This window comes from Gossypium hirsutum, chromosome D11 (assembly GCF_007990345.1).
Source record: "Gossypium hirsutum isolate 1008001.06 chromosome D11, Gossypium_hirsutum_v2.1, whole genome shotgun sequence".
Lineage (NCBI taxonomy): Eukaryota > Viridiplantae > Streptophyta > Magnoliopsida > Malvales > Malvaceae > Gossypium > Gossypium hirsutum.
Genome location: NC_053447.1, coordinates 6,693,049 through 6,705,537, shown reverse-complemented (window position 1 = coordinate 6,705,537; position 12,489 = coordinate 6,693,049). Strand labels below are relative to the sequence as shown.

Sequence of the window (12,489 nt, the reverse complement as noted above, 5' to 3'; positions counted from 1 at the left end):
TATTTTCTGTTCTTTTGAGTGAGAGAGTCATGCTATTAAAATTTGCAACTTTAGGTTAAATCCGTAGTTTACCTCTTTAGTTGTCACTTAAACTTGTATTCTGTTAAGAAGATTGATAGCAAATCCTATAGTGGTAGTCTTTCAATTTGACGTGGATATAAATTTAAAAATTAAATTTTTTAGATATAAATTAAATTTAGAAAGTATTATTTTTTGGACAAATTCAATGCCAATCCCATAGATACTATAATATGTGATGAACATAAATTAAAAGATTTTTTTTAATTATAAATTTTTGGACAAGTTCGCAGAGGAGTATCATCCATCTTCACTGTATGTTTAACTGTTTATCATTTTGTTAGAATTGCAATTTAATTCATCCTAATTCATTTCTACTGTTTTACTGAGTTCGTGTCATTTTTAATCGGTTCATCAATTTAATTAAGAAAATTACATAAATGCACTTTTGTAATTAAAATTAGTTATATTATTCGAATATTTAGTTATTTTAATCTTCTTATTTTAAGAAAACCAATAAAAATATGCATATATCGAAATTTAAACTCATGTCAAATAGACTAATGAACTCTTCAACTTACCACTCAACCAAAAATTTATTTTAATATATTTTATACATTTTTATTTTAATATGCATATTTTATTATCTCCATCTTGTATATATTAATAATGTTGTTAATTGTGTTGGTGTTACAAGTCAACTCGACACTAACTTACAATTGATAACAATGTTATGATAAATAATTGTAGTGCATTTAGTATTGTTATTTTTATGTATTTATGTTGTTAATTTTATGTGTTATTGTAATTAATTAGTTTCAAACCATAGTTTCATTGTTTATGTATTTGTTATTTTTAAACACATATTTGTATTTTAAATCTGTGATTTCCATGTGCATGCCATGAGGCTAAAACTTTAATCTGGCAAATTGGTGATCTTAGACGATTTATTTACTTCAAACTTGCCTAAGTTAGCCAAACACTTGCAAGATGAGAATTCTCACAAAATTTCTTTAAGGCACTGAAAAATATAGCGTAAGCAACTCGAAACGAAAAAGCAACGAGAGAACTAAAAAGTCACAAGAAAACAATGCACATAAGGTGTCTGAATAAATGATCTGAATATATCTTTTTAACTCAATAATCAAATACAATAGGATAATTACAATGCCTCTATTTATAGTTGGGAACCTTCAAATCCAATGGTACAAATTGAATTATATCAACGACTAAAATTAATGTCTATCTACAAGATGAGAATCCTAAGGAATTTAAACTCTATACAAATTTATCTCTTAGAATTTACATTAATTACTTTGGTAACTCTAGTTTTACTAGAATGTTTCACTGGGCCACAAATGCTTCAAATAGATGGGTTTATCCATGGGTTTCCCGAATCGGGTCAGTTTAAGTGGGTCAAATGGGCCTCATTTAATCAATTGACTTCCATGGGATGTTTTGTGCGCAATGGTCACGGGTTTTGATCCGCGGCCCGTGACATTCTCTCCCACCATTCTCACAAAACCCTTGTCACATCCTCAAAATGAAATTGGTTCAACTCGTCTCGAAACTACCTCAATGCTTCGGTTGACTCCCAACTAGTCTCTCTGTTGAGAATAGCGGAGAATAGCTCACACTCGAAGCAATTCATGATATAAGAATAGGGAGAATATCGTTCAGTTGAAAGTTGAAAATGTCTAAGATCCGTCTCGCTCAAAGCACATGTATTATTTCGAGAAAAAACTTATTGTTATAAATATCACAAATAGACTCGATTTTCAAAATTTGTGTTTTTCTACTCTACAAAAAAATCATTTTCAAACCGAATTTTTTCCAATAGTAGCTCACACTGATAACTTATCCAATGACACATTATTGACTTTCAAGTCTTGATAAGTGCTAAAAATAACATGTTTTAACCTCATTATTAATGTGTTTTTTGGTGATTATTCGATGTTAATTGTAAATTTTATACTCCTAATCCTTTAAATTCATATTTTAATGCTTAATAGAACAATTGAGAACAAAAGGAGCGAAATTTGGCGCGCCGGAGCAAGTTGAAGGAGCCACACGGGCTACACCTTTTCACACGGCCAGATAACACAATTGTGTGAGTCACAAGGGCATGTGGTAGACCATGTCGATTTCATGGGATTATGCATTGAACAGCGAAAAATCATGATTTTTAGGTTTTTTGGGCATTCGAAGAGGTATATATGACAAAAATAAAAAGATAAGAGGGAGCCGTTAGAGAATATTCAAGAACAACTCGAAAAACACTATTGAAGTAGATTTCTGTTAAGATTGAAGATTCCCAATTGATTTCTTAGGAAGTTATCATGAATTTCTTTATTTCTTTCGCTTATACTGCATCTTGAATTTTTTTATTTTTGAGCATGAACTAATTTTTTAAATACTTACGGAGATGAACCTTTGATGGATTCTGTTATTTGATTTTTATTTTACGCAATAAATACTTAATTTCATATTCTCAATATGCTTATTTCTTGGTTTAGATATTTTTACAATATTAATGCTGATAATAGGGAATAAGAATCCTGGTGGCTAGGGCGGGAGGATTCAAATATATATATATATCATCTCAGCAACTCAGAAAAACAACTTTAGTTGAAGTTTATTGCTAGGCTACCCAAATAAGGAAGATAATAAACTGCAGCACGAAATGAGCAACAGAAAACTCGATGTAAAATAGTTATCAGAAATTCCCATTACAAACGTCGTGAGGAACCCCAGAAATACAATTTCAAACAGATAGAGGGGAAATTTTTGTTTTCTATGTCGGTGCAGTCAATTGCAACTTATTTTACAATTAGATACAATACAACTTGGTCAGTTTGTTTGCTTATTTTGACTCGATTGCCGTGAGTGACTATTATCATGCATATCTTTAAGAATATTGAGTGATAACAAAAGGTTTTAAACTGCATAATTCGTGTGCAATTCCAGCTATATAACTCAGCAACTCAGTACTAATCAACACAGAAACAACAGGACGTAGCTGCAAATCATTATTGTAAAGCTTTTTAATAGCAACCTCGAAAGGCTCATCAGCAGGCTTGATTGTACCTTTGTAGATGCTCCTGAAGCCGCCTTCGCCAACCTTATGTAGCAGATCGAAATTACAAGTGGCTTCCCTAAAATCTGAAAAAGAGAAGACCCTCAAATTGTGAGATTTTGCTTCGTACAACTCGGGTGTGTTATGCGGAGAAGCTGCTGAGCATGCGGAAGAAGACTTTGAGATCCGGTCAGGCCCTGAACATCCCTCTGCTTTTCTTTCTCCTTTCAACTCTGGGTCTGATCTTTGCCCCTGGCTTCTAAACTTGTCTTTGAAAGAGCGAAAACACTTCATTGCAGGATAGGATATTTAAAAGAGGTAGAAGAACAGCAGATGTTCTCCCACAAGAAAAAAATGTACAAAATATATGTATGCTAATCAATAACTTAAATGACACAAAACAAAGAAAGGTGATTAACATGAAAATGGTTTAAGAGATTCCATAGTGGCAGCCATGGAAAAAGGCAGAAAACCAAACGTTCTAGAAAAATACAGCAGAAGTAAATATAGAAAATTGAAGTCGGTAGGAGATAGATAATAAGAGACGAATTTACATTAACCAAAGCTAATGATCACTTTATAAACAACTATAAAGCTTTGCATTAAATGGAAACTTCCATAAAAGTTGCCATTTCATGCAAAGTTTTGCTTCGTCTTTATCCTCGGAAAAATCTGACGGCGTGGATTGTTTTCCAAAAGGAGCTGAAATTCAGATGACTGGGTCTCCCCTTCCGTAACTAGGACTAGGTACTGTTGTATTATGAGACGGAGTTGACCTTTTACTTTCCATGCCTCTCTGTGTCACTCGGATTTTATAACCAGAAAACCAAAAAAAAAAAGGAGCAGCCTTTGTTTCTCTTCTTTTTTTGATCTTCTCCTATCTTTCGTCAATGCCAAGTAGGAAACTCCCTATCTCAATTCACTATAACAGCAGCTCCTATTGATCTGATCTTGGTACCCAGTGTAATATTAAGAAGCCGACACAGATACAAACTACCTCTCTAATTCATACACCTTGATGCGAAATAAATGCCATTTTCTTTCCACAACTTACAGATACAGAAGCTGTAAATTCCCATCCCAATTACTAAAGAAGATAAAGCCAAGTTGCAAATTCAAGTTTTATTTGAAAACGATGCATTATCAATCAATAGACAGACAATTGCAAGGGATGGGAGGAAATATGGCTGTGTGATATCCCTGAAGTAAAAATGGGCTGAGTTTTGGACTTATATGATTTAAGTAAAAGTGGGTCAGAAGAATTGGGCTCATTTGAACCGACATAACCCATTGTTTAATCTCACCAACAAGTAAAATAGTAAGAAGCCGACACGACACCCACCCCCCATAGGATTTAGGAGCCAATTACACATTTTTTTTAATTTTTATAATTTTGAATAATTAAATATTATGAAAAGGTTCAAATGTAACATAAAAAAAATAAAATCAAAACGTGTTTAATTTATGCCATAAAAAATTATAAATCACATTTGATAAATTAAAAAATGTTAAAATGTTAAAATTAACTACTAAAAATTTAAGTTATAAAATTTGTTTGATATATTACTTAATTACAAATTTTAATTAATTTTTTTATAAATAATAATTTTAAAGATAAATGTTTAAAGGATAATGTTAAAAGTATAAAAATAATTAGAAAAAATCCACATTAAATTATTAAGTAACTCGTTATCTACTTATTATTTTCAACTTTTTTCATTGAAAAATTTTATCATTTGTTTTTCAATTTGGATTATTAAACATGCTTAAAAAATTAAATTATTGAAAATATTAATTTTGAATTGATTTAATTTTTTCAGCAAATTATCAAACAAGATGGACGTCATAATCATCAATGATCCACAAATTTTTCATAATGTTTCATTTTCACCAGCTAAAGATTGTATTTCACCATTTATCATCCACCAACTTTACTAATATTTTACCAATGATAAAATTTAAACTTAAAATAGATTTGAAAGGGAATTTACTCATGGTATTCACACATAGTGAAACTCCAAACTAACCGCTTACGAGGTATTTAGTTTATAAAATATAAAATTATCCGATAATAGAATTATTAGAATATAAAATAATTAGCATATTATTGTATATATTTCATTACCCTATTTGATTCATTTAAGATTTTGTTTGGTAGTTAAGGAATTTTAAAATTACAAAAATGCATGTTTCACAAAATTATTATTGGCATAAAATTTGTTTTTTTTTTCCAAAACTTGAATATTAAAATGTAATAGTCATTTGTAAAATTTAATTTAATTATATAAATTATAATTTAAATATTAAAATAGAACCATTACAAATTCAATTATAAAATATTATATATTTGAATTTAATTTAAATATGAAAATATTTTTACATCCAATATAAGTATTATTAAAAGTGTCATGATTCCAAAAGTGTTTTTTCAAACCTAAAATGGATTTTAAAATGTTTTAACCCAAAACACTTATGAAAAGTCTAATATTAATGGAACTTTGCTAGCTTTCATTATCTTCTAAAAAAAGTTTAACCTATAAATTGATATATAAATTATACCATTTCCCTCACCTTGATACCTAAAATTTTTTAGTCACGGGTGGAATCTGAACTAATTTTTTCTTAAGTTAGTATCATAATTAAACCATCCATTAATCAAATCCTTAAGTTTATTTAAAAAATGTTTAATCAAACCATCCATACCTAAGTTATGCCCTTTTTCCTAAGTTTGCACTTAAAATTTTCTTTTGACCACAAGTGATATATAAACTATTATTATTACTCATTTTACACTAAAATGTTAAAAAATTAACCAATAATAGATCGTCACATCACATAAACTTTTCAAAAAATAATTCTTTTAATTCTTTCTTTTAGATCATTTCTCTCTCTTTTTTTCTTTCTATTTTACTACTTGTTTTCTTTCTTTCTTAATTTGTAATGTCTAGCAATGTTAAAAATGTTCGAAATTCACCCTCTCGAAACCGAGACATTGGTGATTATTTCTGTTTTCGAATTTCACTGCCTCCACTTAATGAGATAAAAAAAAATTATTTCATCTATCAAAACTAGTGTTCTCAAAATCAGACTAGTTGGATCGGGATCTGATCAGAATACAGGTCTGGAGATAGGGGCTGAACGAATTGACCTACGAACCAATACAAACTGATTGAATTGAGCTAAAAAACCAGTTGAATTGATTTTCTTTATTTTAAATATATGTATTTTATTTTTATGAGTTTTTTAATAATTTATTTGATCGAACTAGACAAATTAATCAAACTGGAAACATGTGACTTGACCAGTTTGACTATTATCTTGATTCTAAAAATTTTGATCAAAACTAAATGCTCACATTTGTTTAAGAAGCCCAAGACGAGAGGAAGAAGATAAGAAAAATATATGAAGAGAAAATAATGCTTTTTTTTGTCTTTCTTTGTGAAAACAATTTTTAATTGGTTATTTAAAAAAAATGAACTTAATGATTTAACGAAAACAAAGGTAAAAAAATTAATTTAGGTATTACTTGTGATAAAGAAGAAAAAAATGCTTAGGAACCAAAATGGCAAAACAATATAGTTTAGACACTTATTTATGAGAAAAGTTTTTTTTAAGAGACTTAACGGTTGAACTACTAGAAGTACCAATTTAAGAAAAACATAATTTATGTATTCTATCATCTATGTATCAAAAATATATTTTACATACCAAAATAAAAAAGAAATTATAATTGAAGTACTAATCTGCTATAAATATGGCATAAAATATGGTGGAAGAATTAAACCTGAGGGTGATATCCTGGGGCGGGTAACCCAAGCTTTTAAGAGAAAAGGGTTCCAAAGAAGCAGGAGCAGGAAAAGGAAAAGAAGGGGAATTCTGGTTCAACGATCAACGCATCGGAAATGGTAGGTGATGATTATAAAAACCTTAGCAGAATTCATATTTTAATAAATTCAGCTTCAAGGACAAACTCAATTACCTTGAATATCTTAACATTACAATTGTAATTTGCAAATCAAGCGTGAGTTAAAATAGCAGGCAAAACATTTTAGAGTGAAATAAATTCAACCCAAACCAAGTTGTATTAGTGCTTACAAATTAGTGGTATTAGTGCAATGTGTTTATTTTAGATTTTATAATTAAACCTAGTTGTAAGTTGTCAAAATCTCAAGCGGGGCCCCACACCATCTTCCTCGTGTTGACCACTAGTGTGTCTTGTTAAGACATGTCACGTTACTTCCTCAGTTCTTTCGATGTCGATGAATAGGCTTTCCCCCTTTTATGGCGAAAGGGATTTATGTCCCTAAACAAAAGCAATTTTTTGTCCCTGTAATGCAATGCTGGCATCTTAGAAACTGTGTAATCCGATACATTTTATTGCTTTTTCAAGTTCACAAAGCAACTCCTGGGATGCTTAAAAAGAGAATTTGGGGATTATGAACTTAACCATCATGCATCAATGGAGATTTTGATAGATAGGATCCTGTTTTGTTCTTTTCAAGGCGGAAAATCACATGGGGTGAAAAGTGAAACTTTTAAATGGCAGGCTGTTATAATGAAATGAAAGTTGAGATTAGGAGTTACCCTTTGACGAAAGGCAGGAGAAGAAAGGAACAAAAGGGGGGGGGGGAAGTAAAAGGTCAAACTCAATGACTCTAGTAGGCTAGTCGAAAGACATTTGTTTTCATTTATTTATTGTTTTGAATTTAGGCTGTCAGCTAAAACCGACTCGTCTCAGTTTCAATTCGTTGAATTCAACCATCACAAAAATAGTGGTACACAAAGCTTGAGTTAGGAAAACAGTCCTCGCTTGTCCAATATCCCAACCAAACCATCTGATTTTCAAAGGATAACCCACGAAGCAAAGCTCTGCAAGAAACGAAACCACGACTTTCATGGAATTCTCCCAAACCAAACCCTCTTGTACTTGAAATATTCGTCAAGTAACGAATGAGGTAAGCCCTTAGCTTTGCTTAATTTTAATTTACGTATCTATCTCCTATCAACTTCAATTACCTATATTTACTTGTGCTGTATTTTTCTAGAACCTTGTTTTTTCATTTGCTTCTCCATCGTTGACATACACATCTTGTTTCTTCAACCGGGTTTTCCTTTAATCTTCACCCTTCTTGCGTTACATTGACCTTTCTTTCCCTCTTTACATTGACGGTATGTTCTTTGCCTTTTTCCCGTTCCTGCTATTTTGGACGAATTCTTATTGTTAATCACCTTTCTTTGATCCTTCAACTTTTCTTTGGCTTGTGTCGTTTAAGATATGGTTATCATACTGTTATTTTGCAGATTTTTGTAGCGGGAGAAGATCTGCTATTTTTATAGCTCTTTTAAATATCCTGCAATGAAGTGTTTTCACTATTTCAAGGACAAGTCTAGAAGCAAGGGGCAAAGATCAGCCCCAGAGTTGAAACAAGAAAGAAAATCAGAGGGATATTCAGGGCCTGACCGGATCACAAAGTCCTCATGCTCTACCTCTGTGGCTTCTCCGCGTAGCATACCGGAGTTGTACGAAGCAAAAGCTCACAATTTGAGAGTCTTCTCTTTCTCAGAGCTTAAGCAAGCCACTCGTGATTTCAATTTGCTACATAAGATTGGCGAAGGCGGCTTCGGAAGCGTCTATAAAGGTACAATCAGGCCTGCTGGTGGAAATGGTCAGCCTTTCGAGGTTGCTATTAAAAAGCTTAACAAGAATGGTTTGCAGGTATGTCCTTTTGCTCTGTCTGGTAACCTGTTGAAAAATGCATTTTTCGCGTTCTGGCCCACGTTTGCAATAGGGATTCCTGTTCTGATTATACTAAATTTCCCATTATTTTAGTTTACATGGAGTATTGTGGGCTGGGACTATTTGGTTCCAATAGGAATTTCTGATTACACTATAAAACTTAAAAAGGTCTCTTGTTTATTTCACGATGCTCTTTATGCTCTTCCTTAAGTAGGTAGGCTAGCAATAGACTCCAATTAAAGTTTTCTCCTTTTCCTGTAGTTCTTATCAGACCGCAATTTATCTTGGGTTTGCCTCTTTTGATTATTCTAAATTTCCCATTATTTTAATCTTAATGGAGGCTGGGGATTACTTGGTCTCTTTTTAGGTTCATGTTTACTTGTGGGAGTTGGTAAAGGTCCAGTAAGAATGGTTGACATTAATCTGTATATTTTATTACATAATCAATCCATCTTACTAAGCAAGTCATTCATGTTACAGCAATTATGCCAGTTATTCTTACCTGCAAGGTTCTTGTCTCCTGTTAACGAGAAACATGTTGATATATACCACCCAACCATTCTTAAATGGCAATGACTGTTGTGTCATTTCATACTTGTCTTTGATCCATATAGGGGCATAAGCAATGGGTGGCGGAAGTTCAATTTCTGGGTGTTGTTGAGCACCCCAATCTTGTCAAACTCATCGGATACTGTGCGGTGGATGGAGAAAGAGGGATCCAACGTCTACTGGTGTATGAGTTTATGCAAAATAAGAGTTTAGAAGATCATCTTTTCCGACGGGCATTCTCACCTCTTCCTTGGAAAACAAGATTACAAATAATCCTGGGAGCTGCTCAAGGATTAGCATACCTGCACGAGGGATTAGAAGTTCAGGTTCCTGTCTAAAACACTAACTATATATGCATTTCTTTTTAATATTACATTCATATAATAGAACCACAACATTTACTCTTTCTGTTTTGCGGATGATTAAGAGCTGCATGTTCGTTTTTCTGGTTATCTAAATCTATGGTTTGATAATAATGCAATGCAAAGATCATATATCGAGACTTCAAAGCCTCCAATGTGTTATTGGATGAGAAGTTGAATCCGAAGCTTTCAGACTTTGGACTGGCAAGGGAGGGGCCAATGGCTGGGCGTACGCATGTTTCAACAGCCGTTAGTATTCCATTTTGTGTGCTTTGAGTAATATGATATATCTTATGCATGATTGTAACAAGGTTTTAATATTACATGTGATCAGGTAGTTGGGACATACGGTTATGCTGCTCCTGATTACATTGAGACAGGACATCTAACCGATAAGAGCGATGTATGGAGTTTCGGTGTGGTATTGTATGAGATGCTTTCAGGCAGGCGGTCATTAGAAAGAGGCCGCCCAAAAGCAGAGCAGAAACTCTTGGATTGGGTGAAACAATTCCCCCCCGACAGTAAAAAGTTCAGCTTAATAATGGATCCTCGACTTGAGAACCAGTATTCAATTAGTGCTGCTCGAGAAATTGCGAAGTTAGCAGATACGTGTTTATTAAAAAGTCCAAAGCAGCGGCCCAAGATGAGTGAGGTGGTGGAGAGAGTGAAGCGGATAATCCAAGTTTCAGGGGAAGGAAGCGCCGAAGAAATGGAGAGTCATCCCGAGGCATCTGAATCTGAAATAAAAGCAGAAGCAGGTGAAACAGAAACGGATCATCAAGAGAGAGTGTCGGAAACATGGAAGAGGCGGATGGCACACCTTGCGAAATTGGGGGAGCATGTGGAAGGTGCAAGTAGGAGGAGATTGATGATGTTGCAAAGGGCCAGAGTGCCTGCCCTCCATTAGTGTAGTCAGTAGTGGGCGACTAGAGGATGTTAGCCATAGCGGCAGTGATTGTTAATTAAGGAAACATTTGATTAGTGGGTGGAGAGTGGCGTGATAGTGAGCAGGACAAACTGAATATGAATATGATGGTTTCTTTAGTTTAAAACGCCAATGATCATCACTATATAATATCAATCTCTCTTCTTTTTTTGTAGAATGATAATATTTATTTATCAAATTAATCAAATCGCGGCCTCCATAAAAAATCTGTGATTGTTGATGAAGGAAGCATTTGATGAATATGATGGGTCTGCACTATTTAATCCCACATATTAAGTGCTTTCATCTTCTAACCTTGGTCCCTACCCTACTCTGGGGATACAAGACTAATGAGTTAAATAAAATAAAGCAGGCACACCTCAACACTGAATATATCCTTCATACATGTTCACATTCATCCTGATTAGGTTTAGCATATATTGTTATGTATTAGTTCCACACTCTAATCAATCGTTCAAGTACTTTGCCCTTTCCCCCTTTTTGATCTTAGAAAACAGGCACGGGTACCGAAAGAAGTGCCTTGGAAACTTCACTCCATCAAAACTTCAGCATTAACACATGATAAATCTTTTTAACATCTTTTTTTTTCACTCAAAAAGCAAGATGATGGGATTAGGCCACAGCAACCGTGCCGGTCCGTACAGCTTTGTTAGGAGTGGAGTTCTGGGCATCTGATTTTCTAAGAGATCTACCCGATTTCCAGTTCTTTTCTCTTGCTTCATCCATCTCCATCTGTTCTTGTCTACACTCTTTGCTGCAAAACGGCGTATTCCCTCTTCAAAATTTCCAAACAAATATACCCATCAATCACAACCACTCAAATCAATGAAAATTTCCCATATTTACTAAATATCTAGTATTAACGTTTTCACAGTTAAACACAAATTAATGAATTTAAAAACAAACGAATAATAAAGGACTAACCTGTACATGAAAATATCGGAATCGCGAAGCGGTTTGCGACAAAGAGAGCAGGCATCGAGATAGTGCGCCTCGTACCGATCCGCTTGACCAGCGTAATAATAATAACCCGACATGACTCGCCGCTATCAACACAAAGGAAAAACAAGGAAGAGTGGCTATGCCTGTGAGGGGGGAGAGAGCAATTGAAGCTTGGTTGCTATATTTAAAGTACACGGAGCTTCGAGACTTTTAAAATGGGAAAGCTTTGACTTGGGGAAATCAAGTACTACCCGCTCTATTATGTAAACGCTAAATCCCACCACTTGGTGGCAGGTGTTAAAATTTCATTGGGCTCTTGCAAACATAAGTGGTTTAGGATGCGCTTCTGTGTTATACAAATGCTAGATTATAAGTAGGCTATCTTCCCTTTCCCTAAAAGCCTATTTTATGAAAGTGGTGCTTTTCTTTTACTATTTTTCCCTTTTCTTTAATGATAATAATTTATGAATAAGAATAATTAAAATGCTATATTCTCTCTCCCTCTCTCTCTCTCTCTCTTGCTTTCTTTTTTTATTTTTGCATATTTTTCAGTTGAGTCCCTCTTGTGTTGGGTATTTCTCGTACACCCATGAATTTTCTTATTATTTAAGGTGTTTGGATGTTACTTCGGATTCTCTTCTCTTAGACATTTGGCAATGAAAAAAAAAAGTATGCATGATTCATTTTAGCTAGCGGTATATTAGTTTCCAACAACGGCCATAATCGTTTGGCCTGGACATGCTCTTTTCCATTAATTGCTTGCTGTCCCAAGTTTAATAAATAATTATTGGTGCTTTAGTTGCTAATGAATTTCCCTTAGTAATTAAACTAACCAATGCTAGCATTTATTATGGTTCAA

The 12,489-nt window shown here is 33.5% G+C and overlaps 2 protein-coding genes across 3 annotated transcripts; one reads left to right on the top strand and one right to left on the bottom strand.

The window, feature by feature from the left end:
* Positions 1–7,543: 7,543 nt before the first annotated feature.
* Positions 7,544–10,823, top strand: LOC107923380 (probable serine/threonine-protein kinase PBL19). Of its 2 annotated transcripts, XM_016853584.2 has the most exons (6): positions 7,669–8,049; positions 8,140–8,263; positions 8,396–8,810; positions 9,446–9,706; positions 9,869–9,991; positions 10,077–10,823. In XM_016853584.2, exons 3-6 carry the CDS (start codon positions 8,451–8,453, stop codon positions 10,647–10,649), a joined length of 1,317 nt encoding a protein of 438 aa, XP_016709073.1. In that variant the 5' UTR covers positions 7,669–8,049; positions 8,140–8,263; positions 8,396–8,450; the 3' UTR covers positions 10,650–10,823. The 2 variants fall into 2 exon arrangements, with proteins under 2 accessions (XP_016709074.1, XP_016709073.1); XM_016853585.2 differs by lacking the exon at positions 8,140–8,263 and having other exon boundaries at positions 7,544–8,049.
* Positions 10,824–11,022: 199 nt separating this feature from the next.
* LOC107923389 (FCS-Like Zinc finger 3) lies at positions 11,023–12,004 on the bottom strand. The gene is made up of 2 exons (XM_016853598.2): positions 11,613–12,004; positions 11,023–11,463 (listed from the first exon to the last, which is right to left on the bottom strand). Exons 1-2 carry the CDS (start codon positions 11,723–11,725, stop codon positions 11,301–11,303), a joined length of 276 nt encoding a protein of 91 aa, XP_016709087.2. The 5' UTR covers positions 11,726–12,004; the 3' UTR covers positions 11,023–11,300.
* Positions 12,005–12,489: the final 485 nt, after the last annotated feature.

Coding starts and splice junctions, on each gene's coding strand:
- LOC107923389 (XM_016853598.2), bottom strand. CDS start 11,725: ATGTCGGGTTATTATTATTACGCTGGTCAAGCGGATCGGTACGAGGCG. Junction 11,464..11,612: donor TCCGATATTTTCATGTACAG/GTTAGTCCTTTA, acceptor GAAATTTTGAAG/AGGGAATACGCCGTTTTGCA.
- LOC107923380 (XM_016853585.2), top strand. CDS start 8,451: ATGAAGTGTTTTCACTATTTCAAGGACAAGTCTAGAAGCAAGGGGCAA. Junction 8,811..9,445: donor TTAACAAGAATGGTTTGCAG/GTATGTCCTTTT, acceptor TGATCCATATAG/GGGCATAAGCAATGGGTGGC. Junction 9,992..10,076: donor GTACGCATGTTTCAACAGCC/GTTAGTATTCCA, acceptor ACATGTGATCAG/GTAGTTGGGACATACGGTTA.